The sequence below is a fragment of the Salvelinus fontinalis genome, chromosome 4 (assembly GCF_029448725.1).
Source record: "Salvelinus fontinalis isolate EN_2023a chromosome 4, ASM2944872v1, whole genome shotgun sequence".
NCBI classification, from domain to species: domain Eukaryota; kingdom Metazoa; phylum Chordata; class Actinopteri; order Salmoniformes; family Salmonidae; genus Salvelinus; species Salvelinus fontinalis.
In genome coordinates this window covers 75,476,192-75,503,533 of record NC_074668.1, presented here as the reverse complement: position 1 = coordinate 75,503,533, position 27,342 = coordinate 75,476,192, and the positions used below count along the sequence as shown (strand labels likewise).

At 43.0% G+C, this 27,342-nt stretch overlaps 2 protein-coding genes across 3 annotated transcripts in view; one reads left to right on the top strand and one right to left on the bottom strand.

Annotated features, from left to right (window-relative positions):
- The window catches only part of LOC129854404 (cGMP-inhibited 3',5'-cyclic phosphodiesterase 3B-like), an 86,938-nt gene extending 76,911 nt beyond the window's left edge, over nt 1–10,027 (top strand). For both annotated transcript variants that reach the window (XM_055921413.1, XM_055921412.1), the window contains exons 10-16: nt 500–611; nt 1,502–1,615; nt 4,413–4,612; nt 5,744–5,947; nt 6,172–6,333; nt 6,810–7,050; nt 7,227–10,027. In XM_055921413.1, the coding sequence (XP_055777388.1) occupies nt 500–611; nt 1,502–1,615; nt 4,413–4,612; nt 5,744–5,947; nt 6,172–6,333; nt 6,810–7,050; nt 7,227–7,435 (1,242 nt within the window). In that variant the 3' untranslated portion in view covers nt 7,436–10,027. The remainder of the gene's footprint in view (nt 1–499; nt 612–1,501; nt 1,616–4,412; nt 4,613–5,743; nt 5,948–6,171; nt 6,334–6,809; nt 7,051–7,226) is intronic.
- Nucleotides 10,028–10,789: 762 nt separating this feature from the next.
- Nucleotides 10,790–26,735, bottom strand: LOC129854403 (vitamin D 25-hydroxylase-like). The gene is made up of 5 exons (XM_055921411.1): nt 26,444–26,735; nt 25,472–25,613; nt 24,595–25,227; nt 14,404–14,733; nt 10,790–11,884 (listed from the first exon to the last, which is right to left on the bottom strand). Exons 1-5 carry the CDS (start codon nt 26,681–26,683, stop codon nt 11,703–11,705), a joined length of 1,527 nt encoding a protein of 508 aa, XP_055777386.1. The 5' UTR covers nt 26,684–26,735; the 3' UTR covers nt 10,790–11,702.
- Nucleotides 26,736–27,342: the final 607 nt, after the last annotated feature.

Sequence of the window (27,342 nt, the reverse complement as noted above, 5' to 3'; positions counted from 1 at the left end):
CAAAAAACAACATTTGAGAGTGCACGGCCCATGGTGCTAGAGGGGTTACGCAGCTGAGGTTGAATGTTTGAAGGGGTACGGGAGTATAAAAAGTTTGAGAACCACTGTGTTACATCAATTAATTTTTGAATAAGAAACACCTGGGCTGTATCCCAAATGGCACACTATTCCCTATATAGTGCACAAATTTAGACCAGGGCTCTTAGGCCTAAGAGTAGTTTTGTGAAGCAGCCGTTGAATGTATTTATTTGTAGAAACTCACTTGAATGATTGGTTTAAATGTTGAGAACGGTATGATCCCCATTACTGATATTTGACTGAATGATGTCCTGAATGCTCGTGGTTGCCTTGTGGATTTCTCTATGTGCTGTTTTGAGTACACTGTGTTCTCCCAGTGTCTCACTGTCTGTGTCTGAGGGGAATGACTTGGTTAATGTCCCCAAAAAATATTTGGATTTTAAATTAACCTAGGTGTTTTATTTGTTGTCTTTATCCCCAGGTGACCTACACTCTGTTCCAGGACACTTGTCTGTTTGAGATGTTTAAGATCCCTGTGAGGGAGTTCATGTCCTATTTCTGTGCTCTGGAGAACGGCTACAGGGATATTCCCTGTGAGTATAGTGCTGCCTATGCTTTCTTCAGTCCAGGCACAAAGCCCATATTAACACTTGGTGTATTGTCTACTCAGATGTAGAAATGATCAGACCTGGGTGAAAAACATGAAGGTATGGGCCTCCCGGGTGGCGCAGCGGTCTTAGGCACTTCTTTGCAGTGCTTGAGGCATCACTGCAGACCCGGGTTCGATCCCAGGCTGTGTCACAACCGGCCGTGACCGAGAGTCCCATAAGGCGGCGCACAATTGGCCCAGCGGCGTCCGGGTTAGGGGAGGGTTTGCCTGGGGGGCTTTACTTGGCTCATCGTGCTCTAGCAACTCCTTGTGGTGGGCTGGGCGCCTGCAGGCTGACCTCAGTCGTCAGTTGAATGGTGTTTCCTCTGACGCATTGGTGCGGCTGGCTTCTGGGTTAAGCGGGCTGGTGTTAAGGAGCGCGGTTTGGTGGGTCATGTTTTGGAGGACGCATGGCCTTCGCCTCTCCCCAGCCCGTTGGGGAGTTGCAGCGATGAGACAAGATCGTAATTGGATATGACAAAATTGGAGAGAAAAAGGGGGGGGGTAAGAAATATATACAAAATAACATGAAGGTATTTGAATGGCGTTTAATTTAGCTTAATTACGCCAGTTTAGACTATTCCAGGCAGCTAAATCATGCCCACTTCAAGTATTATTTGAAATGATTTACCCAGGTCTAGAAACTAACCATAGGGTTGTCATGAAGTAGAAATGAGTCCCCATAATATGCCTACAGTTCACTACATACAGCAGGACACCAAACAGACATGCATCATCATATGTAATAGTAGCTTCTACCTCATGTACATGATGTGGTGAAGTATTACTGTGACTGATGTGTAATGTCCTGTGTGAATCTCTGCCTGTACTCAGATCATAACCGGGTCCATGCCACTGACGTGCTCCATGCTGTCTGGTACCTGACTACCCGGCCTGTCCCAGGATTCCAGCAGATCCACAACGAGCATGTGACAGGAAGTGACACAGGTAGCACTATTTCTGTTCCCTTTATTTCATTTTGCCATAATATACCACAATATGCCACATATTTATTAGCATAATTAGTGCGCTTGCTGAAGGCAAGACCACTCTAGATTTCATACATACTTCCTGTTATTAGTGTGGTTGCTGAAGGCAAGACCACTCTAGATTTCATACATACTTCCTGTTATTAGTGTGGTTGCTGAAGGCAAGACCACTCTAGATTTCATACATACTTCCTGTTATTAGTGTGCTTGCTGAAGGTAAGACCACTCTAGATTTCTTACATACTCTTATTATTGGATTTCTTCCGCTCTCTTGAGCTTAAACGATTGAAGCTTTTTAACACGAAACCAACTTCCAAATGTGCAAACTGCCCCAACTTAGATTTCTTGACAACATATTTGTTATATCATTTATAATTTTCTAACTACAACAATATTTAAAATCTCCAAATGCATTTCAATGGCAAACATTTGAGACCTATCTCCTCTTTCACCGTTTAAGCTATCAATGCTAAACCAATGTTAAGATGATCAGACTGACCCTACTTAGATTGTATACAGATTCTTTATAAGATTTATGCTTTTTAAATTATAACAAATGAATCTACAAGACCAACTTTAAAATGTTCAGACTTCTTTAAAACCTTTATAAACTAGAAAACAATTTCATTTGCATAGATTTACAAAACATGGATTCATTGCCAACCATAGTAATAACACAGTGGTAGACATTTTAAATGCTACTGCTTTTTAACCATTTCAACTACAAACATTAAAACAACTTAAACATTTTCCAAGCGAACTATTTAAATTAGCGCCATTAGTATAAAATAACCCACCAACAGCGATGGCTGGTAGGAGGACGGGCTCATTGTAATGGCTGGAATGGAATAAATGGAACGGTATCAAACACATCACATATATGGAAACCACATGTTTTTTTAACCTTTATTTAACTAGGCAAGTCAGTTAAGAACAAATTCTTATTTTCAGTGACGGCCAAGGAACAGTGGGTTAACTGCCTTGTTGCCTGCTGGAGGTCATTTTGCAGGGCTCTGGCAGTGCACCTCCTTGCACAAAGGCGGAGGTAGCGGTCCTGCTGCTGGGTTGTTGCCCTCCTACGGCCTCCTCCACGTCTCCTGATGTACTGGCCTGTCTCCTGGTAGTGCCTCCATGCTCTGGACACTACGCTGACAGACACAGCAAACCTTTTTGCCACAGCTCGCATTGATGTGCCATCCTGGATTAACTGCACTACCTGAGCCACTTGTGTGGGTTGTAGACTCCGTCTCATGCTACCACTAGAGTGAGAGCACCGCCAGCATTCAAAAAGTGACCAAAACATCAGCCAGGAAGCATAGGAACTGAGAAGTGGTCTGTGGTCACCACCTGCAGAATCACTCCTTTTTTGGGGGTGTCTTGCTAATTGCCTATAATTTTCACCTTTTGTCTATTCCATTTGCACAACAGCATGTGAAATTTATTGTCAATCAGTGTTGCTTCCTAAGTGGACAGTTTGATTTCACAGAAGTGTGATTGACTTGGAGTTACATTGTGTTTTGTTTAAGTGTTCCCTTTATTTTTTTGAGCAGTGTAGTAACTCTTGAACTGTTCAAGCTAGAGACACCAAACCAGCTTTCATATGTTCAGGGTAGAGACACCAAACCAGCTTTCACATGTTCAGGGTAGAGACACCAAACCAACTTTCACATGTTCAGGGTAGAGACATCAAACCAACTTTCACATGTTCAGGGTAGAGACATCAAACCAGCTTTCACATATTCAGGGTAGAGACACCAAACCAGCTTTCACATGTTCAGGGTAGAGACACCAAACCAGCTTTCACATGTTCAGGGTAGAGACACCAAACCAGCTTTCACATGTTCAGGGTAGAGACACCAAACCAGCTTTCACATGTTCAGGGTAGAGACACCAAACCAGCTTTCACATGTTCAAGCTAGAGACACCAAACCAGCTTTCACATGTTCAAGCTAGAGACACCAAACCAGTTTTCACATGTTCAGGGTAGAGACACCAAACCAGATTTCACATGTTCAGGGTAGGCTATTCAATCAATCATTCAATTCTCCCATCTAGCTACTTTTTCTACTTTAACCAGTCAGTACCATTAGTATTGTATTCACTATAACTACTCTAACTTATTTCACAACCATAAATACTTTAAGACATGCTAGCAAGCACACATTTTCTTTAGGAAAGGGACTTTTCTAGTTCTATGATAGGCTCTTGATGTACCAGTGTAGGCATTCCTGTAGTGTTTGGCCTTTTCTCGGCAGACACCAGATGGTTTAGTTTAAAATGCCAGGATCCCCAGTCCCGTCCCTGCTAATTATATTTTATGTACTGCATCTTTGATCCATCGGAAATGATTTAAGGCTCGCTTGCTGACTGATCTTTCAGTAGCTGCCAGAGGAGCAGCTGCCTTCTGATAAAGAGAGGGGGAGGGAAGGGTGGAGAAACGGAGAGGAAGAGATGGGGTGGTGAGCAAGCCTCTGTCGTGATAGAGATCTGTCTGCTGAGCTCAGTGTGTTTAGGGCTTATTTTGTCCCTTTTCATTTTTTCAAATGGAGTGCAGTAGTCTGAGTCACTGGGCCACCAGCTTAGCCTGCCTGTAGAAATCCTACTCTACATACTTTGTTCTTAATGTGACACTCGTTCCCTGTTTTCACTTTAACACACAGTCAAGTCTTCTCCAGTAAACTCCAGTTATGATGTAGTTCCAGTGTGAGGTCCCAGTATGTCGTTGCTGAAAGCTGCTGTCTGTGTCTTCTCTCTAGATTCAGACAGTGGGATCTCGCCGGGCCGGGTATCATACGCCTCCTCCAAGAGCTCGTCCATCTCTGACGACAACTACGGCTGCCTGGCGTGGAACATCCCTGCTCTGGAACTCATGGCACTATATGTAGCAGCTGCCATGCATGACTATGACCACCCCGGTCGCACAAACGCCTTCCTCGTAGCCACTAACGCAGCTCAGGTAAGTGTTATTATCCCCAAAGCCACTGCTCTACCATCTCAGCTAGCAAACCCACACCTGTTCAACAGTAAAACCTTTATCAGGAAGAGAAAGTTCAACCTATCCCGTCACTTCAATAAGTGTTCCCATTTGTGTTCCCACACGCTGTTAAGTCCTAGGAAAGGGGAAGTGTTGTGCTTGTGTCACAGACGGCATTCATTTGGTGTGACTCATAGATGAGATCTTTATTGGCCTAAAACCTTCTACATAGACAGGTTCTAATCAGCCTTGGATCTCATGGTAAAAGCAATGAAGAGAGGGACTGGTATAATATTACACTTAGTTCACATGTCAGGGAAAGGTTCCCACAAATCCTAAGAATTCAGCAAATTCCTTGTCTTGCTTCAACATTATGGCAAAGGTTGGCAAACAAACTATACCACTGTATAAATAGTGTTTTGCACTATCGTGACCTATTATAGCACTGTGCATACTGTCTAGGTTGTATTTTCCAACCCTGGTCCTCGAGTACCCCAAACAGTACACATTGTTATTGTAACCCTGGAAAGCACATCTGATTCAACTTGTTAACTAGTCATCAAGCCCTCAATGAGTTGAATGAGGTGTGGTTGTCCAGGTCTACAATGAAACTGTGTACTGTTGGGGGTTACTGGAGGACCAGGGTTGGGAAACACTGGTCTATGTGATATGTGAAGCAACAGTTCTGGGTAGGATATGTGATATGTGAAGCATCAGTTCCAGGTAGGCTATGTTATACTGTATAACAGGATGGCATTGCATTACATTGCTAACCTGACATGTGGGCCATGCCTTCCTCGTAGCCACTAACGCAGCTCAACCCTGACATATTGATTAACAGTATGTTGACAGTCAGTCACCCACCTGTCCACCATGTCTAGACCGGCTGCATTATTTAGTCTGAAGCACACTGACCCCAATTCCTCTCCCCTGCTCACCCCTCCCTCTTTTACCGTTCCCTTCTTCAACCTCTTTCCTATTTTACCCTCTCCTTTCTTCTTGTCCTCTGACCCACCCGCATCCCTCTCCACTCGACCTACCCTTCCTCCTACTCACTCTCTTCTTCCCTCATCCAATTCTCCTCTACCTCCATCTCATCCCTCTGTTCCTCAGGCGGTGTTGTATAATGACCGTTCGGTCCTGGAGAACCACCACGCTGCTTCGGCCTGGAGCCTCTACCTCTCCCGGCCAGAGTTCAACTTCCTGGCCAACCTGGACCACGTGGAGTTCAAACGTTTTCGCTTCCTGGTCATCGAGGCCATCCTCGCCACAGACCTGAAGAAGCACTTTGACTTCCTCGCCGAGTTCAATTCAAAGGTTTGAGATGATGATGATGAACCTCACATTTTCAGAAAATTCTGTTTCAATTCTGTTGATACTTTGTTTTTCCTGTCATTTCGATACTGGCAAAGGCAATAACAATACGTCTTATCTTTATGGCTAATAGAGTTGATACTTAAAGGAACATGCTGGATCTCTGTTAGAAATGAGGAGCCTGGCAGTTATAATCACTGTGTGAATGTTTGTGTTGCTATAAATAGGTGAATGATGTGAACAGTCCAGGAATCGACTGGACAAATGAGAATGACCGGCTGCTGGTGTGCCAAGTCTGCATTAAGCTGGCAGACATCAACGGGCCGGCCAAAGGGCGTGATCTGCACCTCAAGTGGACAGAAGGCATTGTCAATGAGTTTTATGAGCAGGTATGGAACCCCTCCACTCAGCATGGCCCACATGTCAGGTTAGCAATGTAAAGCCATGCCATCCTGTTATACAGTATCACATACCCGGAACTGTTGCTTCACATATCACATAGACCAGTGTTTCCCAACCCTGGTCCTCCAGTACCCCCAACAGTACACAGTTTCATTGTAGACCTGGACAACCACACCTCATTCAACTCATTTAGGGCTTGATGACTAGTTAACAAGTTGAATCAGATGTGTTTTCCAGGGTTACAATAACAATGTGTACTGTTTGGGGTACTCGAGGACCAGGGTTGGAAAACACTGACATAGCCTACCCAGAACTGTTGCTTCATTTTCTGCTGTCTGTTACTGCTAGAATCAACACAATTTATCCCTTTACAAAGTGAAGTTAAATTAGATTAATGAATAAAACAATCTTAATTGACAAATTAGTGAAAATGTTTGTCTGCCTGTCTGTCGATCATCTACAGGGGGATGAGGAAGCCACTTTGGGATTACCCATCAGCCCCTTCATGGACCGCTCCTCTCCCCAGCTGGCCAAGCTGCAGGAGTCCTTCATCACACACATCGTGGGGCCGCTCTGCAACTCGTACGACGCCGCTGGCCTGCTCCCTGGCTACTGGATCGACGAGGAGCACTCTGAGGATGAGGATGAGCAGGTGGAGGACACAGAGACTGATGAAGACGAGCTGGAGGAGGAGCTCGAACCAAGTAAGACGTCATTTTCTACCCATCTGAATTGATATATGATCAAGAGTTGATACATTTATAATTTTAACATTGAGTATTTAACATTTCCATCAAGAGCAGGAGTTTTTTTTAACCTTGATATTGCGACTAAAAAGCTATGGAATGTTAAATCCTTTTTTGTATGTTGTCCCATGCAGAAAGGAGAAACGGCCGGCGTCGGCTGTTCTGCAACATCATGCAGCACCTGACAGAGAACCACAAGGTGTGGAAGAAGACCATCGAGGAGGAGGAGAAGAGCAAGGAGAAGCAGCAGGCCGACAGCCTGCCTCCCAGCCTGTCCCCTTCGCCCTCCGACGACCAGATCCAGGTCATTCAGGAGGAGGAGGAAGGAGAGGAGCGCCAGTAGCAGGAGGAAGATGAGGAAGTGGAGGGACAGAGCCAGGATGCTCGGGAAGGACGGAACAGTGAAGGAGAAAGTCCTTCAACTCCTCCCTCTTACATGCTCACACACACACACACACAAAAACATTTATACACAACACATACGTACACACACATACTATAGACATATACACAAACACATACACGCACAGGATGACCATGCTGGATCTCCACACGTTGAAATTGTCACTGTGCCGACACGCTAATGCAGTCATGTTGTTTTGAAAAAAGGCCTTACTACTGTGAGGGGATTCTTGCTGCAATGGTGGCAACCCCACTCCTATGCACTTTCACCCCATGGAGAGTAGACCAAGAACAAACACCAGAGCTGAGGACACTGGTGTGGAGAGGGAGAGAGGAAACGGGTCTGGATGTGCTCTCCATGGTGATCTGGCTGTAATGCTGCCTTGAACGCAGAGCACTTAACTCTCCCTTAGGTACTAAAACAAATCCTATGATTTAAAATAAAGGAAAAGAAAAAACACCCTGACGTGGTTGACATCCGTTACCAAAGCGAACAGTTCAAACATGGAAAGACAAGAGACTGAGACTGTTTCAGGCTCAATGTCAGGAATATTCTAGATCTATATATCAAATGTGCCTGTCTGAACCTTTACTGAGTCCCCTGGTCCAGACCCTAGGTTGGTCTGTGCAGTCCTCTCCCCTTGCTGGCGACACGAAACACTGTATCACTGACTCAGTCACAGAGACATTGTGGAAATGTTGACTGAAAATGAGCATTATACCTGCATCGTTTTTGATGCCTTTTATTCATGTGTACCACCTGCCTTTTATGTTTCCTTCTTTTTGTTGGTTTAATGAAGTTGGTGTGAGCGTGTGTGTGTGTGTTTTCTTCAGGAACGCTTGGTCGCCAGTCATTGAAATGTTATCGGAGATGAGATGTTCTCTGTTGTTCCAATGGAGTGCTGTTCCAATGAAGGGATGTTTTTTTTTTCTTTTGATTATATCTATTTTTTCACGGTTACTCAGGATTCTCGTGAAGTTGAATAATTATTTTGCAAGAATTTAAGTAATTGACTTTAAAACAATATCTCGGTGATTGAAATAGTTTTTAAGCTTTGTATGAACAACTTGAAAAACAAACACATTCAAGCAATTGAAGTGCTCCTCTGTGATAGAGCAAAGTATGTCCTGTGTTTCTGTCCAACTCCGCTGCCCCGCTGGCAGCGCCGTTGGCTTGATCTTCTAAAGACCTCACTGTAGACTTGGGATCCTTGATTGTCAGTTGACTGCAAAAGACCTGTTTGCAGCAAGGCAACATTTTGTACAGTGAAATCCCATTATTATCCATGTATCCAGTATAGGAAAAGGTGTTTTTGAGTGCATTGCTGTTGGCATTGTTTTTACACGTACTCTGTCTAGCTAACCTCTTCATTTCACTTGTCATTCTACAGACACTGATGTTTTGACAAAAACTATAGATCTTTGCCAAACCCACAACCAGGCCAGTGCGTAAAGGAGTTAAGTAATCCAGGGTTTCACCTTCACTTTGGTTTTTATATTGTCTTATTCTCTGTACCATAAGACGGTTTAATACTAATAGTTCTATATTTATGTCTGTAAAACTCTAGGCATTCCACTAGAAAAAGAGTTTAATGAAAGAGATGGCAGACCTGCAAGCCGAACTCACTTATCACGCTATCAAGTCATTTTCTCTGGAGAAGGAAGTGCTCAAGTAGGCAGTGTAATTCAAGCTAGTATATTTAAAGACAAAACATATATAAATGTCCACATTTTACTACCAAACAAGTGTTTAGCCTCTGCACAAAAAAAGAATACCTGCATATAAATATAGTGTATAAATATATGATATTTTTTAATGAATCAACAGAATGCATCTGTTTTCTACACACAGCTGACATATATTGTACAGTGAGACCCTGTAATTCTCATTCTGTTTCCAGAGTTTTTATCTGATACTACAGATGTGGGGTTTGGTGTTTTTCTTTTGGGTTCAGCATCTCCCTGCTCCTTATCACAACCACTTTCTCTCTCTTGGTAATCTCTATTAACTCTATGTTGTCTACTCAGTTCACCCATCCACCCAACCAGTGCCAAACTGTCCCTGCTCACTGCCCAACCTCTGGGCTCTCATACACTGGGCTTGTTATGGTTGGCCCCAGAGGTCTCTCTGAGCTCCATGTCCCACAGCAGGCTCAAAGTGATGCCGGTGCAGCCCAGCCCAGGTGTTGTGGAGGAGAGCTCACGACTCCTAACCGTGGCCCTTCAGTCCGCTCGGGTTGAGCGACACTGCGTCTCCTAAGTTCTGATGGTGAATTGTGATGCCTCTGCCACCTCCCGCCACATTTTATGGCTCATTATGTTGTACAAGTTTGTTTGTTAGTTTGTCACTGTGCAGTCTCACGAACCACAGTGTCCTCTAATGTTCTTGTCATAAAAGCGTCTATGAATGGCTGTTACCCTTATGTAGCATTGAGATATGTACGTCTGTTGTAACTGTTCAACCATATCAAAATTGTGGGGGAAACTGATTTTTGTTATTTATAGCTGTCATAAAACACCATCCCTAAAATAACTGTTCTCTCAAATGATTTTGATACTTACAATTGTGTGTGTGTGTGTGTGTGTGTGTGTGTGTGTGTGTGTGTGTGTGTGTGTGTGTGTGTGTGTGTGTGTGTGTGTGTGTGTGTGTGTGTGTGTGTGTGTGGGGGGGGGGGGGGGGGGATAAAAATCCCCTTGAATGTAACTGTACTATAACTTTGCCCTTAAAGTGTTTAGATCCTCCTGCCGACAACCACAGTTGGAACACTGATGTTTGCTGAAATGATTGCAATGTCACAGTTTCAATATTTCCAATGCACACAGACAAGGCGCTCATCCAGGCGAATTGGCAGTCTGTCTACCTCAGCATAACTTTCTGAGAAGTGCAGTTAGTAGTTAGAGGTATGCTGGGTGCCAGAAATAGCCAGAGACATTAAATCAGTATGAAATATTACCCAGTAAGTCTGATGTATGCACAGCACAGCATTGCATTGGAGTTTTTTTTCTAGCCCTTTGGTCTGTTGAGTAAAGAGTAGAAGTGAGAGGTCACTTAAGGAAATGGGTGACGCCCCCCCAGGCTCAGCTCCAACCACATGAAGATTATTTATAGTGTCTGTGTATCCCTGGACGACCCAGTCTGGACACATTCTGCCGGGTCGCTGCAAAAGTCCATGTCTGACTAGTCCTGTACTGTAGTTTAGATAGGAAACATTTTTGGAGAGAAAACATAGACCTATAACCTATTGAGAGAAATACTGTCAGCATGTTGAAGAAAAAGAACAAGTGGCATAAAACATATGTAACTTGAATTTCTCTTAGGAAAGGCACACCATAAACATTGTAAAAAAGGTAAGTGGAGCACAAAAATGGCATTGTTCTTATTACAAAGTATGACCATAATAGACAAAAGTAAAATTGACTTAAATCACAAAGGACAGCATCACAAAGACATTTAACGGATATTGCATTAGCTTTCTGAGAGAAGGCTTTTCCATGGAAGAATCCCTAGAGATCAGGTTCATTGTTAGTTCAGACTGCTTGATATGGCGCTGATCCAGACTAAACACCATGTCCAGAGCCTTCTAGGAAAGGCTGGCTGCTAGTCTACTTATTTTCACTGTGCTGTAGAAACAGCTGAAACTACCCACTGGGAACAGACATCAATTCAACGTCTATTCCACGTAGGTTCAATTTCATTGAAATGACGTGGAAACAACAATGATTCAACCAGTGTGTGCCCAGTGGGTAATGTTCCCATTTCTCATTTAGGCAGGCTGAGAGAGAGAAGACAGGGCTGTGAACCATCATAGAGGTCCATCCTGTCAATCATTGACATAATCCCGCAGGGAAGATGAGACATTTGATTATAAGGACACAGATAAAAAGTCAATTCTAATTCAAGGTTAATTCATAGTATATGTGTGTGTGTATTGTTTAAATATTCACACTTCTCGATTAAACTTACTGAGAAGTTCCACCTGATATTTCAGGATCTCGCCAGTAACATTTCTGGTGATCCTATGACTTTTCAAATGGTGCTGTGCAAACATGCAATTGCTCAGAAACAACCATCGGCTGATGTTTAGAATTCTAGCAGTTCTGTGTAAAACACTGGAGGTCAGGGTAGGAGTACAAGCTCTAGAGCCCTGTTCTGTTCTGACTAAACCCCCAACCCCCCACCCCTTCGGGCTGTGGCTTCTGAGAATCTGTCACTGCTGCCTGCGGACGGCGCAGATGGAGTAAGGCAGCGGCTGCAGGGTCATGCCCAGTTTGGGGGTGAGGCTTGGCACTGTGCCGGGGGGGAACTGCAGGTGGAAGCGCTGCAGCATGGTGGTGAAGAACAGGAACATCTCCATCCTGGCCAGATGCTCGCCCAAACAGTGACGCTTCCCTGAGGACAAACCACACAACATGGATTGAGTTTTGTGAAGATCATGTCATACTTTGTATCATCTACTCTACTCAGAGGAGGCTGGTGAAGGAGGACTGCTCGTCGTAATGGCTGACATGAAATCAACGGAGCGGTATCAAACCATTCCATTCCAGCCATTACAATGAGCCGTCCGTTGATTTAGTGACACCAGCTACTACTGACTACTGTTTTCCAGTGAACATTCAACCAATACAACATATCTACTGTACTCAATGTATCTGTTAAGTGATAGTAAAGGACCTTTACTATCACTGTTATCAGCTGTTTAGTCTTTACCTTATTAGGATATAGGTTATGGCTGGGAAAAGGTTTACACTTGCATACACAGTGCAACTTGAGCAATAGAGGGAACCACATGTATGGGTGGTATGACTGAGAATTTGTTTTGTTTGAACTGACATGGTGGTGTTTTTCTGTCTTAACAGTACTTTCCTTTATTAATGGCAGCATTGTAGTCTGCAATAGCCCCAGGGACTGGCTTGCTCACCAGTCTATTAATTAAGTGCTCAAATAGATTACTGGGCCTTCATACCCATAAGGTTGTTGTAATACCGGAGAGGCTCTAGCTTTTATTACATTTGACTCATTGTAGGTAAAATGAAATGAGATCATAGCTGGGGTATACAGTTAAAGACATGCTCCGGTACTTTGGCAACTAAGAAAGTATTTTTCAATATGTAGTTCATACATGCATAATCTATGAGCAGAATTACTGTCTTACCTCAATTAGGCACGAAATCCCTAGTTTGAAAGCGACTGTTTTATTGAAGCTGTGCTGTGTTATTTTCCCCACATTTCCCTCCATGTGGGCCAGCACCCGAGCAATTTGAGTTATAGCCAATGAGCTTCAGCCTCTCACATTTGAGTGACGGGTAGCAAGAGGCCTGCCCAGCATTATCCAATGAGGTTGCAGGGCGGGCCCAGCTCAGTGGACACAGTACAGAGAGAGAGAGAGCAATGACGTGGTGCACATATCTGCACATACAGTGGGGCAAAAAAGTATTTAGTCAGCCACCAATTGTGCAAGTTCTCCCACTTAAAAAGATGAGAGAGGCCTGTAATTTTCATCATAGGTACACTTCAACTATGACAGACAAAATGAGGAAAAAAATTCCAGAAAATCACATTGTAGGATTTTTTATGAATTTATTTGCAAATTATGGTGGAAAATAAGTATTTGGTCAATAACAAAAGTTTATCTCAATACTTTGTTATATACCCTTTGTTGGCAATGACAGAGGTCAAACGTTTTCTGTAAGTCTTCACAAGGTTTTCACACACTGTTGCTGGTATTTTGGCCCATTCCTCCATGCAGATCTCCTCTAGAGCAGTGATGTTTTGGGGCTGTTGCTGGGCAACACAGACTTTCAACTACCTCCAAAGATTTTTTATGGGGTTGAGATCTGGAGACTGGCTAGGCCACTCCAGGACCTTGAAATGCTTCTTACGAAGCCACTCCTTCGTTGCCCGGGCGGTGTGTTTGGGATCATTGTCATGCTGAAAGACCCAGCCACGTTTCATCTTCAATGCCCTTGCTGATGGTAGGCTTTGTTACTTTGGTCCCAGCTCTCTGCAGGTCATTCACTAGGTCCCCCCGTGTGGTTCTGGGATTTTTGCTCACCGTTCTTGTGATAATTTTGACCTCACGGGGTGAGATCTTGCGTGGAGCCCCAGATCGAGGGAGATTATCAGTGGTCTTGTATGTCTTCCATTTCCTAATAATTGCTCCCACAGTTGATTTCTTCAAACCAAGCTGCTTACCTATTGCAGATGCAGTCTTCCCAGCCTGGTGCAGGTCTACAATTTTGTTTCTGGTGTCCTTTGACAGCTCTTTGGTCTTGGCCATAGTGGAGTTTGGAGTGTGACTGTTTGAGGTTGTGGACAGGTGTCTTTTATACTGATAACAAGTTCAAACAGGTGCCATTAATACAGGTAACGAGTAGAGGACAGAGGAGCCTCTTAAAGAAGAAGTTACAGGTCTGTGAGAGCCAGAAATCTTGCTTGTTTGAAAGTTACCAAATACTTATTTTCCACCATAATTTGCAAATAAATTCATAAAAAATCCTACAATGTGATTTTCTGGATTTTTTTTTCTAATTTTGTCTGTCATAGTTGAAGTGTACCTATGATGAAAATTACAGGCCTCTCATCTTTTTAAGTGGGAGAACTTGCACAATTGGTGGCTGACTAAAACTTTTTTGCCCCACTGTATGTGACGTAGTATGCAATTTCCGGCGACCATTTTTGGCTCATGAGTGCTACTTTCAGAACTACTGCCTAAAAAGTATACAAACATACAGAAGAATCTCTAATATATTGGAATTTCATGCCCATGATGACTATTAACCCTGTATTTAAGCATTACCATTTAGATTAGGCAAGAGGAGAGGCATTCAAGTGAGAGGGTGTGTACAGTATGTGTGTGAGAGTCTGCTACTCTCTTTGGGGGCCTAAGAGTGGAAAGAAGCCAGACTCACCCAGAGAGAAGGGTAGGAAAGCTTCCCGTCGGACAAAGTGTCCATTGCTGTCCAGGAAGCGATGTGGTGAGAAGGTTCCAGGGTCACACCAGTACTTCTCATCAAAGTGCACAGAGTACAGGTTGGTGATGACCATGGTGCCTTTGGGGATGTTGTAGCCGCTCACCAGTGTGTCCTGAGTGGTGGCGCGGAAGATGCCCAGGGGCACGATGTTACAGAAGCGCAGGACCTCATGTAGCACCGCTTCCACATAGGGCATCCTCTTTTTGTCTGCCAGCGAGGGGGATTGCCCACTTCCCAGCACACTGTCCAGCTCCTTATGCACCTTCTCTACACAGAGGAAACATCAGCAGCAAACTGTCAATACCTTTTCATCACAATGTCCTTTCTGCTTGCTAAACTCTCATCTAGTATCTACAGAAATACACTGAGTGTACAAAACATTAAGAAAACCTTAATATTGAGTTGCACCCCCTTTTGCCCTCAGCCTCAATTTGTCGGGGCATGGACTCTACAATGTGTTGAAAGCGTTCCACAGGGATACTGGCTCATGTTGACTCCAATCCATAATAAAGCGCTGCTCTGCCTTCTTAACAACACTATCAACAAGGCAGTTCCTACAGGTCTTAGTTTTGTCGCACCTAGACTACTGTTCAGTAGTGTGGTCAGGAGCCACAAAGAGAGACTTAGAAAAATTGCAGTTGGCTCAGAACAGGGCAGCACAGCTGGCCCTTAAAAGTACACGGAGAGCTAACATTAATTACAGGCATGTCAATTTCTCATGGCTCAAAGTGGAAGAGAGATTGACTTCATCACTATTTGTTTTTGTAAGAGGTGTTGACAAGCTAAATGTACCGGGCTGTCTGTTTAAAATACTAGCACACAGCTCAGACACCCGTGCACACCCCACAAGACATGCCACCAGAGGTCTCTTCACAGTCCCCAAGTCCAGAACAGACTATGGGAGGCGCACAGTACTACATAGAGCCATGACTACATGGAACTCTATTCCACATCAGGTAACTGATGCAAGCAGTATAATCAGATTTTTTAAAAACAGGTAAAAATACACCTTATGGAACAACGGGGACTGTGAAGAGACACACACACAAAGGTACAAACACGTGCATATGAATACATTGTGATATTGTTGTATGGTGGTATTAAACATGTTGTATTGTAGATATGTATTGGTGTAATAATGTTATATGATGTACTGTTTTATATTTTATTCTATATGTAATGTAAGTGCTTTAATATGTTTGCACCCCAGGAAAAGTAGCTGCTGCCAAGGGGATCCCTAATAAATACAAATACAAATCCTTCCCACAGTTGTGTCAAGTTGGCTGGATGTCCTTTGGGTGGTGGACCATTCCTAAAATACATGGGAAACTGTTGAGCGTGAAAACCCCAGCAGCGTTGCAGTTCTTGGTACAAACCGGTGCGCCTGGCACCTACTACCATACCCCGTTTAAAGGCATTTAAATATTTTGTCTTGCCAATTCACCCTCTGAATGGCACACATATATATAATCCATGTCTCAATTGTCTCAAGGCTTAAATATCTTTCTTTAACCTGTCCCCTATCCTTGTTTAGTTTAGTTTATTAATTCGACCATTTAAAAAACAAGTACATACAAAACTTGACAAACCCATACATGCACATGAGTAAAATCATGGAGGATAACACACAATGAAGTCTGGGACTTATTTTTATTGTGGTCCTCTTGAGGCAAGGTGGCTAGGCAAGATCGAACACGGTTGACCACAGTATAGCATTGAGATAATAAAACATTAAAACAAAGAAGAAGAACATCTATCTCATCATTGCAGTTACATTGTAGGGATTATTCATATGGGCACAGAAGACATCAAACTTATTTTAACTTTATTTTTAAAGCTGCCCAGAGAGGACGTTGTTTTTATGGGCAGAGGCAACTCATTCCATTCTGAGGCTCCAGAATACAAGAAAGTTCTACGCTGTTCTACGCTGAATAGTGTCCAGCTGCCTAATGGACCCTATTCTGACGACACTACTGAAAGAGCTACTTCCTGTGCTTGGCCCTGCTATGTTGATCATAATAAACGGCTCCCTATCCTCCGGATGTGTACCAAACTAACTAAAATGGCAGTAATAAAGCCTTTCCTGAAAAAGCCAAACCTTGACATGGAAAATGTAAAAACTTTCGGCCGATATCGAATCTCCCATTCCTCTCAAAATGTTTCCAAAAAGCTGTTGTGCAGCAACTCACTGCCTTCCTGAAGACAAATAATGTATACGAAACACTCCAGTCTGGTTTTAGACCCCATCATAGTACTGAGACGGAACTCGTGAAGGTGGTAAATTACCCTTTAATGGCGTCAGACCAAAGGCTCTGCATCTGTCCTCGTGCTCCTAGACCTTAGTGCTGTTTTTGACACCATTGATCACCACATTCTTTTTAAGAGATTGGAAACCCTCTTTGGTCTACATGGACAAGTTCTTGCCAGGTTTAGATCTTATCTGTTGGAAAATATAGAATTGACTCTCTTTGGATGGTTTGCCCTTTCACAAATCAATTGTAAGTTTCGGTGTTCCTCAAGGTTCCATTTTAGGACCACTATTGTTTTCACTATATATTCTACCTCTTGTTGATGTCATTCGGAAATACAATGTCAACTTTCACTGCTATGCGGACGACCCACAGCTGAACATTTCGATTAAACATGGTGAAACCCCAAAATTGTCTACCCTGGAAGCCTGTGTTTCAGACATAAGGATGGCGGAAAATGTTTTACTTTTAAATTCGGACAAAACAGGGGTGTTTGTGCTAGGTCCCAAGAAACAAAGAGATCTGCTGTTTGATCTGAAAATGAATGTTGATGGTTGTACAGTCGTCTCAAATAAAACTGTGAAGGATCTCTGCATTCCGCTGGACTATCTTTTGACGAACATATCAAGAATATTTCAAGGGCAGCTTTTTTCCATCTTTGTAACATTGCACATATCTGAAACTTTGTACAAAAATGATGCAGTAAAGCTAATTTGCTTTTGAAAGTTTTGGATTAGACTACTGCAATGCTCTACTCTCTGGCTACCCGGATAAAGCAATACATTAAATTCAGTTAGTGATAAATACAGAACACCATAGTGTCTGTGCCCAAGAACACTAAGGTAACCTGCCTAAATTATTACCGACCCGTAGCACTCAAATCTGTAGCCATAAAGTGCTTTGAAGGGCTGGTCATGGCTCACATCAACACCATTATCCCAGGAAGCCTAGACCCACTCCAATTTGCATACCGCCTCAACAGATCCACAGATGATGCAATATCTATTGCACTCCACACTGCCCTTTCCCACCTGAACAAAAGGAACACCTATGTGAGAATGCTATTCAATGACTACAGCTCAGCATTCAACACCATAGTGCTCTTTCAAAGCTCATCAATAAGCTAAGGACCCTGGGACTAAACACCTCCCTCTGCAACTGGATCCTAGACTTCCTGATGGGCCGCCCCCAGGTGGTAAGGGTAGGTAACAACACATCCGCCACGCTGATCCTCAACACAGTGGCCCCTCAGGGGTGAGTGCTCAGTCCACTCCTGTACTCCCTGTTCACTGATGACTGCATGGCCAGGCACAACTCCAACACTATCATTAAGTTTGCCGATGACACAACAGTGGTAGGCCTGATCACCGACAACGACGAGACAGCCTATAGGGTCAGAGACCTGGCCGTGTGGTGCCAGTATAACAACCTCTCCCTCAACGTGATCAAGACAAAGGAGATGATTGTGGACTACAGGAAAAAGAGGACCGAGCATGCCCCCATTCTCATCAATAGGGCTGCAGTGGAGCAGGTTGAGAGCTTCAAGTTCCTTGGTGTCCACATCACCAACAAACTAGAATGGTCCAAGCACACTAAGACAGTCGTGAAGAGGACACGACAAAACCTATTCCTCCCCGGGAAACTAAAAAGATTTTGCATGGGTCCTCAGATTCTCAAAAGGTTCTACAGCTGTACCATCGAGAGCATCCTGACTGGTTGCATCACTACCTGGTACGGCAATTGCACGGCCTCTGACCGCAAGGCACTACAGAGGGTAGTGCGTACGGCCCAGTACATCACTTGGGCTAAGCTGCCTGCAATCCAGGACCTCTACACTAGGCGGTTTTAGAGGAAGGCCCTAAAAATAGTCAAAGACCCCAGCCACCTCAGTCATAGACTGTTCTCTTTACTTTAGAGCCTGCGAGTAAGCATTTCACTGTAAGGTCTACACCTGTTGTATTCAGCGCACGTGACAAATAAACTTTGATTTGATTTAGTAAACTGATGGTCTGTTGATATCCCTCCAGTGGTGTGGGGGCTGTGCTTTGGCAAAGGGGGTGGGGTGATATCCTGCCTGGTTGGCCCTCTCCGGGGGTATCGTCAGACACGGCCACAGTGTCCCCTGACCCCCCCCCCCCTCCCCCTGTCTCAGCCTCCAGTATTTATGCTGCAATAGTCTATGTGCTCGGGGGGCTAGGGTCAGTTTGTTATATCTGGAGTACTTCTCCTGTCTTATCCGGTGTCCTGTGTGAATTTAAGTATGCTCTCTCTAATTCTCTCTTTCTTTCTCTCTCTCGGAGGACCGGAGCCATAGGACCATACCTCAGGACTACCTGGCCTGATGACTCCTGGCTGTCCCCAGTCCACCTGGTCGTGCTGCTCATCCAGTTTCTGCTGTTTTGCCTGTGGCTATGGAACCCTGACCTGTTCACCAGACGTGCTACCTGTCCCAGAACTGCTGTTTTCAACTCTCTAGAGACCGCAGGAGCGGTAGAGATACTCTTAATGATCGGCTATGAAAAGCCAACTGACATTTACTCCTGAGGTGCTGACTTGCTGCACCCTCGACAACTACTGTGATTATTATTATTTGACCATGCTGGTCATTTATGAACATTTGAACATCTTGGCCATTTTCTGTTATAATCTCCACCCGGCACAGCCAGAAGAGGACTGGCCACCTCTCATAGCCTGGTTCCTCTCTAGGTTTCTTCCTAGGTTTTGGCCTTTCTAGGGAGTTGTTCCTAGCCACCGTGCTTCTACACCTGCATTGCTTGCTGTTTGGGGTTTTAGGATGGGTTTCTGTACAGCACTTTGAGATATCAGCCGATGTAAGAAGGGCTATATAAATACATTTGATTTGATTTGATTAGACAATGAATGTAGGGTGTTCCAGCAAGAGTGGATATTGAAATATTTATTTATTGAGGTATCAGGGAAAGCTGTATGCTTAGTGTGCAAAGAGAACATCTCTGTCTTGACAGACTACAACTTGTCCCGACACTTCCAGACGAAGCATGCAGAGAAATATAGGAATATGTCTTCTGAGCAGAGGGTAAGTGCATCGAAAGAGTTGCTTTCTCAGTTGCAAAAGTAGCAAGGACTTTTCACAAAACTGCATTCAGCAAACTATGGAATTGCGAGAGCTAGCTATGTACTGTCCCACAAAATTGCTAAACATAGCAAGCCATTCGCTGAGGGCAAACTCATTAAAGAATGTTTAATTGACTCTGCAGCAATACCTTGCCCCGACAAGAAAGAGCTGTTTGAAAATGTTTCCATGCCAAGACAAACAGTGACACGGCGTGTTGAGGACATCGCAGAGAATATGGAACAACATTTGAAAGACAAAGTAAAGGAATTCACCTATTTCTCCAAACTACAAGGGAAGGGCCTTTTTGCACATCAGATGTACAGCCTTGTAAAAGCCTTCAAGGGAAAATTACTCCTCCTGACCCGCCAAGTAAAAGCCAACAATCTCAAACAATCTTCTGACACTACTAGTCTGTTCCCTATCAGATGACCAGCGGGAGAAGTATACATCGCTGCTGCGTGCTTTGAGCGGTGAATTTTCTCATCATTTTGAGGATTTCAAAGTGTTGGAAAAGGACATGCTGTTGGTTTCCTCTCCTTTCACCTTCAATGTGGATAACGCTCCCACTGACCTGCATCATGAACTTATCAATCTTCAGTCTGATGCAGTGATTGGAGAACTACTCAAAACAATATCACTGACGAGGTTCTATGCATCTCTCAATGAACAAAACTTTCCAAATATTAGGAGTCATGCTCAGAAGATGTTGGTACTGTTTGGGTCAACCTATGTATGTGAACAGGCATTTTCAGTGATAAAATATAATAAGTCAAGGCACAGATTATCTCTTACTGACTTTCACCTCCCAGCAATTTTGCGCATAGCGATGTCAAAACTATACCTGACTTCACTGCTCTAGTCAATGCCCATCAGAGACTTCACTCCTCACACTGATTGAGTAGTTTAAATGTAATGTTGAGCTCTCTTTCTTTCTTGTGTTTTTGTGCATACCCGTTAACAAGAGTTCTGTCCGTGGTGCTGAATGCACAGTGCACTTTTCCCTCCGTGAAGTTCATTGGATGTTTAACAATGAAAATATCTACCAAAAGGAGAACATGGATGTGGTTTATTTCTGTGCATGTTAAAAAAAAGTCAAATAAGTAGTATATCTGGATATGATTTACAGTAGATATATCTGTCAACACAGTCATACACATGATGTATAATCCTGAAAATATGATTCTGGCCCGTGATGGCAAAAATATATTCTAATGTGACCCTTCATGGAAAATAATTGCCCTGCTCTAAAACCACTGGGATTATTATTTGAGCCTGCTGGTCATCTATGAACGTTTGATCTTGAAAAACGATCTGGCCTTGATGGCCATGTACATTTATACATTTTTGTCATTTAGCAGACGCTCTTATCCAGAGTGACTTACAGTAGTGAGTGCATACATTTTTGTACACTTATAATCTCAACCCGGCACATCCAGAAGAGGACTGGCCACCCCTCAGATCCTGGCTCCTCTCTAGGTTTCTTCCTAGGTTCCTGCATTTCTAGTGAGTTTTTCCTAGCCACCGTGCTTCTACATCTGCATTGCTTGCTGTTTGGGGTTTAAGCCTGGGTTTCTGCATAATCACTTTGTGACATCTGCGGATGTAAAAAGGGCTTTATAAATAAAATAGATTTAATTGATTGAAGTGGATTTAACAAGTGACATCAATAACCTGGTCAGTCTATGTCATTGAAAGAGCATAATGCTTTGTACACTCAGCGTATCACTTAGTAGAGAAATAGTTTAAACAAAGATCTATAAAAAAAGTTAACACAGTAATCAATCCAACCTTGGACACTATGCAAATGAAAGTTTCTTACTCAACTATTACTGATTACCTACAAACATACACTCCCCTCTGTATGTATTTGGACAGTGAAGCTAAAATTGTAAATTTGGCTCTATACTCCAGCATTTTGGATTTGTTATCAAATGTTTCATATGAGGCGAAGGTACAGAATGTCACCTTTCATTTGAGAGTATTTTCATTTATATCTGTTTTAAAGTTTAGAAATGAAAGCACTTTACATATCTAGTCCTCCCATTTGAAGATGTCATATGTATTTGGACACATTCACTTACAGTGTATTAAAGCGGTCTAATGTTTAGTATTTAGTCCCATATTTCTAGTACGCAATGACTACATCAAGCTTGTGACGTTGGATGCATTTGGAGTTTGTTTTGTTGTTTTTTGGGTTTTGTTTTGCCCAAAATAAATGAATGATGGATGATGACTGGAGTAATTTTTTTCCAATTCATGACATCCCTAATCATGGTAGCATCCACATTAATGTAGCTATGTTCAAAAACACATTTTATTCTTACTTACAATACAAGTGTCTACAAAATATTACAATAGAGTACATTGTCCACCATTCACTTTCTATTGGGTCAAGCATAATCTGAAACACAACCAAAACAAGCTGTAAATGAATCCAACAACTTTTTAAAGTCACAGCTTGATGTAGTCAATGTGTGCATGGAATATGGGACCAAATACTACATTTTTTACTACGTTAAAACACTAAGTGAACTTGTCCAAATACTTATGATGTCTTCAAATGGGGGGATTAGATACATTAGCTACATGCTTTCAATTCTAAACGGTAAAACAGATATACATTATATATATATAAAAATACCCTCAAATAAAAGGAACATTCTGCCCTGTCACCTAATATAAAATATTTGATATCAAATCTAAGTATAGAGACACATTTACAATTGTAGCTTCACTGTCCGAGGGGAGGGAGTGTATAACTTTGTACAGTTGAAAGAAAAAAATGATACCTTAGTTATCTAATGTATGCAAATAAAAGTTGCTGTATATTATGGCTTGGAGAAAGGTTAAATAAAAAAAAATAATAATAATTATACCAATTCCTAAAGCATCTAATCCCTCTGTGCTGAATGACTACCACCCTTTCGCCTTGACATCCTTAGTAATGAAATGCCTTGAGAGAATTGTGAAAAGTCATATTCTCAGTGTCGCCCAGAAGCTCCTCGACCCATTTCAGTTTGCCTATCAGCCTAGCAGAGGAGTTGATGATGACATTCTTACCCTCCTTAACATGGTCTATAGACATCTAGAGGGTGCCAAATCCCATGTCAGGGTTCTGTTTGTTGACCTTTCTTCTGCCTTCAACACAATCCAGCCTTACATTCTGGCACAGAGACTCATTCGGGACTTCTCCTTAGATGGGGGGCTGGTTTTGTGACTGTTGGACTTCCTGAGCCAACACTCACAGCGAGTCAAAATAGGTCCCCACATGTCGGATATACGCAATACCAACACAGGCTCTCCTCGGGGATGTGTTTTGTCCTCACTCCTGTACATCTTGTACACTAATAGTTGTACTAGTTCCCATTCTGACAGACACCTCGTTAAGTTCGCTGATGACACTGCCTTGATCAGCCTGTTGCATGATGACGAGGAACATCATGGCCCTGGTCCTAGATGACTTTGTAGAGTGGTGTGAGGAATCATACTTGGTCCTCAATACCAACAAGACCAAAGAGATGTGCATAGACTTGAGGAAGCGTACAACACCTACCTCTGCAACATCTATCAGAGGTCAGAATATAGAAATTGTAGAGGCATATAAATATCTGGGTGTCCTTTTGGACAATACGCTTCAGTGGAGTAAATGTACAGACCTGATCTACAAAAAGAGCCAACAGAGACTATACTTTCTCAAAAAGTTGGGATCTTTTAATGTAGACTGTACTATATTGACACTGTTTTACAAATCTTTTATTGAGAGCATTTTAACTTTTTGTATTGTTTGTGGGTTTGGCAATACCACTGTCAGCCAGAGAAATATGCTGAGAAGGATTATTACCACAGCAAGCAAGGTACTTGGAGTCAAACAGACAGACCTGGATGAGATCTTTAAGGTCAGGGCCCTCCGCAAGGCTCACAAAATCCTTTTAGACCCAAGCCACCCCATGTACCTGGACTTTGAACTACTCCCCTCTGGGTGCAGGTATAGGGCACCCCTCATCAGGAAAAACAGAACTAGACAAGCATTTGTGCCAGGTGTGATATCCCTCCTAAATAGCTCGGGCGAATGTTCCCATCGACTCCGTAAGGCCAGAAGGCTAGTCTTTTCTTCTTTTTAAATGTTTTATTTCTTATTTCTTCTTATTATTATTTTTATTGGTACGTAAATGTTATGAAAGTTGTATTGTCCATTTTTTTTGTATTTAAACGCCACTTTAAATGTGTCCATGACACTGCAACAAAATTTCCCCATGGGGACAATAAAGTCAGTAAGTAAGTAAGTAAGTAAATAAGGACAAGGCAAGTCCCTTTACTGGACACCGGAGGAGAAGAGGAGAAAGAAAGACCAAGGATGACCTGTTAGCTAACCGTTGAAACTGAGCTTAATACCAGAATATGCCTCATCTGAAAAGAGACATACAAAATAGATTAGGACAGGTAAGAGATGGAGGGATGTTGTGGAGGTCTTATGCACCACTTGTTATGATGAGGCCTGAGTAAGGACAAGGCAGGGTGCTAAAGAGGCCTGATTAAGGACAAGGCAGGGTGATATGAGGCCTGAGTAAGGACAAGACAGGGTGCTATGAGGCCCGAGTGAGGACAAGGCAGGGTGCTATGAGGCCTGAGTAAGGACAAGGCAGGGTACTATGAGGCCTGAGTAAGGACAAGACAGGGTGCTATGAGGCCTGAGTAAGGACAAGACAGGGTGCTATGAGGCCCGAGTGAGGACAAGGCAGGGGACTTGATGCTGAGGCCTACTGTGCTATAAAGCAGCACACTGACCTTGAATGTTGGGGTAGAGGGCCATGTAGAGCATAGCCCAGCGTAGGGTGTTGGTGGTGGTCTCCGTGCCCGCGATGATGAGCTCGCCCACAGAGTAGATTAGGTTCTCCCTGGAATACGGGGTGCCCAAGTCGCCAGCACTCTTGTCCAACTTGTTCAGGTAGTCATCGATGTAATGGCGCGGGAAGTTGCACACTCTGCCCTCCGAGAAGCGCCTGATGATCTGCTCCAGGAAGTTATAGACCTTGGCTGCGTTGCGGAACAGCTTCTGGTGCTTTCCGAAGGGGAGGTACTCGATCCAAGGGAAGGCGTTGTAAAGGAAGGCCCAGCCACTGACGGCCAGCTCCACATTCTCACTGAAGATCTCGATCATGTGCTGGAAGTCACAGTTGTCGTACGTGAAACGCTCGCCGAAGATGATGAGGTTGGTGATGTTGGACACAGCATTGGTCACCAGGTGCTTTGGGTTAAATGGTTTCCCTTTGTGTTCGTCGATGGCATCCACAAAAAACATGCACTCTTCCAGGATCTTCTGGTCGAGGGGCTTTTTAAAACTGCCAAAGTAACGAAAGGAGTTGCTGGCCAGTTGACGATGTTCAATCCATCCATTGCCAAATTTAGCATTCAGAAGTCCTGAGAAGGAAGATATTGAGATTAGAGCAGACATAATGAGACCTTACTGAGCATGTGTGAAGATACTAAATATTCTTCTCACGATAGGTGGACCTATTTTCATTTCAATACCATAAAATAGCCTAGAGAGTTCGATAACACCAAGCTTGTATTTGCATGTAATATCTAATAACAATATACCAATGTCATAATGTGCATATTTCAGAATACATTATAACTTATAACTTATAACTGACTTTCTTACCTCCCATTTTGGTCATTTTCATAAATAAAGGCAGCGATGGCCGGTCAGAAAAGACATCACCCTGGTGGTACAGGCATTCTCTGATGGCATCATATCCATTCAGAACCACTGCTGAGTAGCCTCCCAAATCAAGACTGAAAATCTGAGATAAAATACTTGAATAAATAAACATCCAAAATAATATGCCATTTGTTTTCCCACAATATGTTTCTTTTTTATTTTCTTTGATATAATGACATAACATCTAAATGGCAAATTATCTATTAGGCTAGTTTAGAGGTAGCCCTGTAGTCTGGCTCTATTTGCCGAGGCATGCTGACTAAGCGTACCTTCGCCATTTTTCGAAACCCTGCAAGCGCGGCTGGAGCCTGCCAACACGAGCCTCTTTTGTTCAGTTTTCTGAGTTATCTTTCTAGGCTGACGCAAGATATAGGGACAAGAATGGAGCGTCCACCCTAACTAACATTTTGACACACTAAGGAATTCTGGTCTGTGTGTGCCGGATGATTTTTTATTTTTTAAAACCTTTATTTAACTAGGCAAGTCAGTTAAGAACAAATTATTATTTACAATGACGGCCTACCGGGGAACAATGTGTTGACCTCCTTGTTCAGGGGCAGAATGACAGAGTTTTACCTTGGCAGCTCGGGATTCGATTTAGCAACCTTTCGGTTATTGGCCCAATGCTCTAATCACTAGGCTACCTGCAAACTTTTTTTCGCGTTGTTTTTTCAGAATGAAATTAAAGCGACTTTGAGATTCTGGTTTGTAATGAAAAGCGCTATACAAAATACATATATTGTAATGCAAAAATCGGTATTAATAAAGTAACACCCAATAGACTAAACCGCAAGAGTTAAACCGGTTTGAGCACAAGAAGACTAGCCTACATGGGGGTGCACACAAGTAGCCAACACAAAAAATGCCAAGGTTTAGTCAAGCCACTTTGACACAATAAGTTAAGTACCGTACCTGCCCATGGATTTCACTCTGTTTCTTCATAAAGACGTGCGGTTCTGTTGCTAGAGACATAATGTTCCCTATGACAGGAATAGGTGACGGTCCAGGAGGGAATCCTCGGGGTCTCCTCTGCTTCACAAGCTGCCGGATCAGCAAAATAACAATAAGGGAAATAAGTAAACTACACAGACCTAAGAAAGCCTGTCCATGTGACACTTCTGAGACTAGAGATGATAACTGATTTAATACCATTTTTCTATCTCTAAATTTGCCGTCTGTACCAAGCTCTCCTCGGTGAAAGAGTTATGTAGGCTATATCATCTTGCACATGTTTCTATCCCCTGCCTCTACCCAATAGGATACTTCTCCCTCTACAAGGATAAGATTGGCTGGAAGTTTAGCTGTGATGACTATCGATGAACTTTGATCAGGCTTCGATCAATTCTAGCAATCAACAAATCGTGATTCTGCTATTTCTGAGGATTTGATTTCCCAATGATGATTTCTGGCCATTTGTTGACATGCAGCATAACTTGCCCGCCAGCTGGCACCACACAGATCAAGTTGGTAAAAAAAAGCTATATTTTGTCACCGCTGATTCAGCCTGTACTCAGACTAGACATAACATAGTAAACGAAACTTCGTTTGAATGTTAGAATGTTACTAAAGGCAAAACCAAAAGGCGCGTGGATAATTAGCAACTTTGCAACTACTTACTACTTTGCAACTAGAATGTTAGCTAACCCTTCCCCTTAACCCTAAGGCCAATAACCCTTTAATCTAACTCCTATCTAACTCCTAACCCTAACCCCAATTTCTAACGTTGGCATTAGCCACCTAGATAAAGTTAGCCACAAATTGAAATTCATAACATATCATATGTATTGAAAATTCGTAACATATTGTATGAA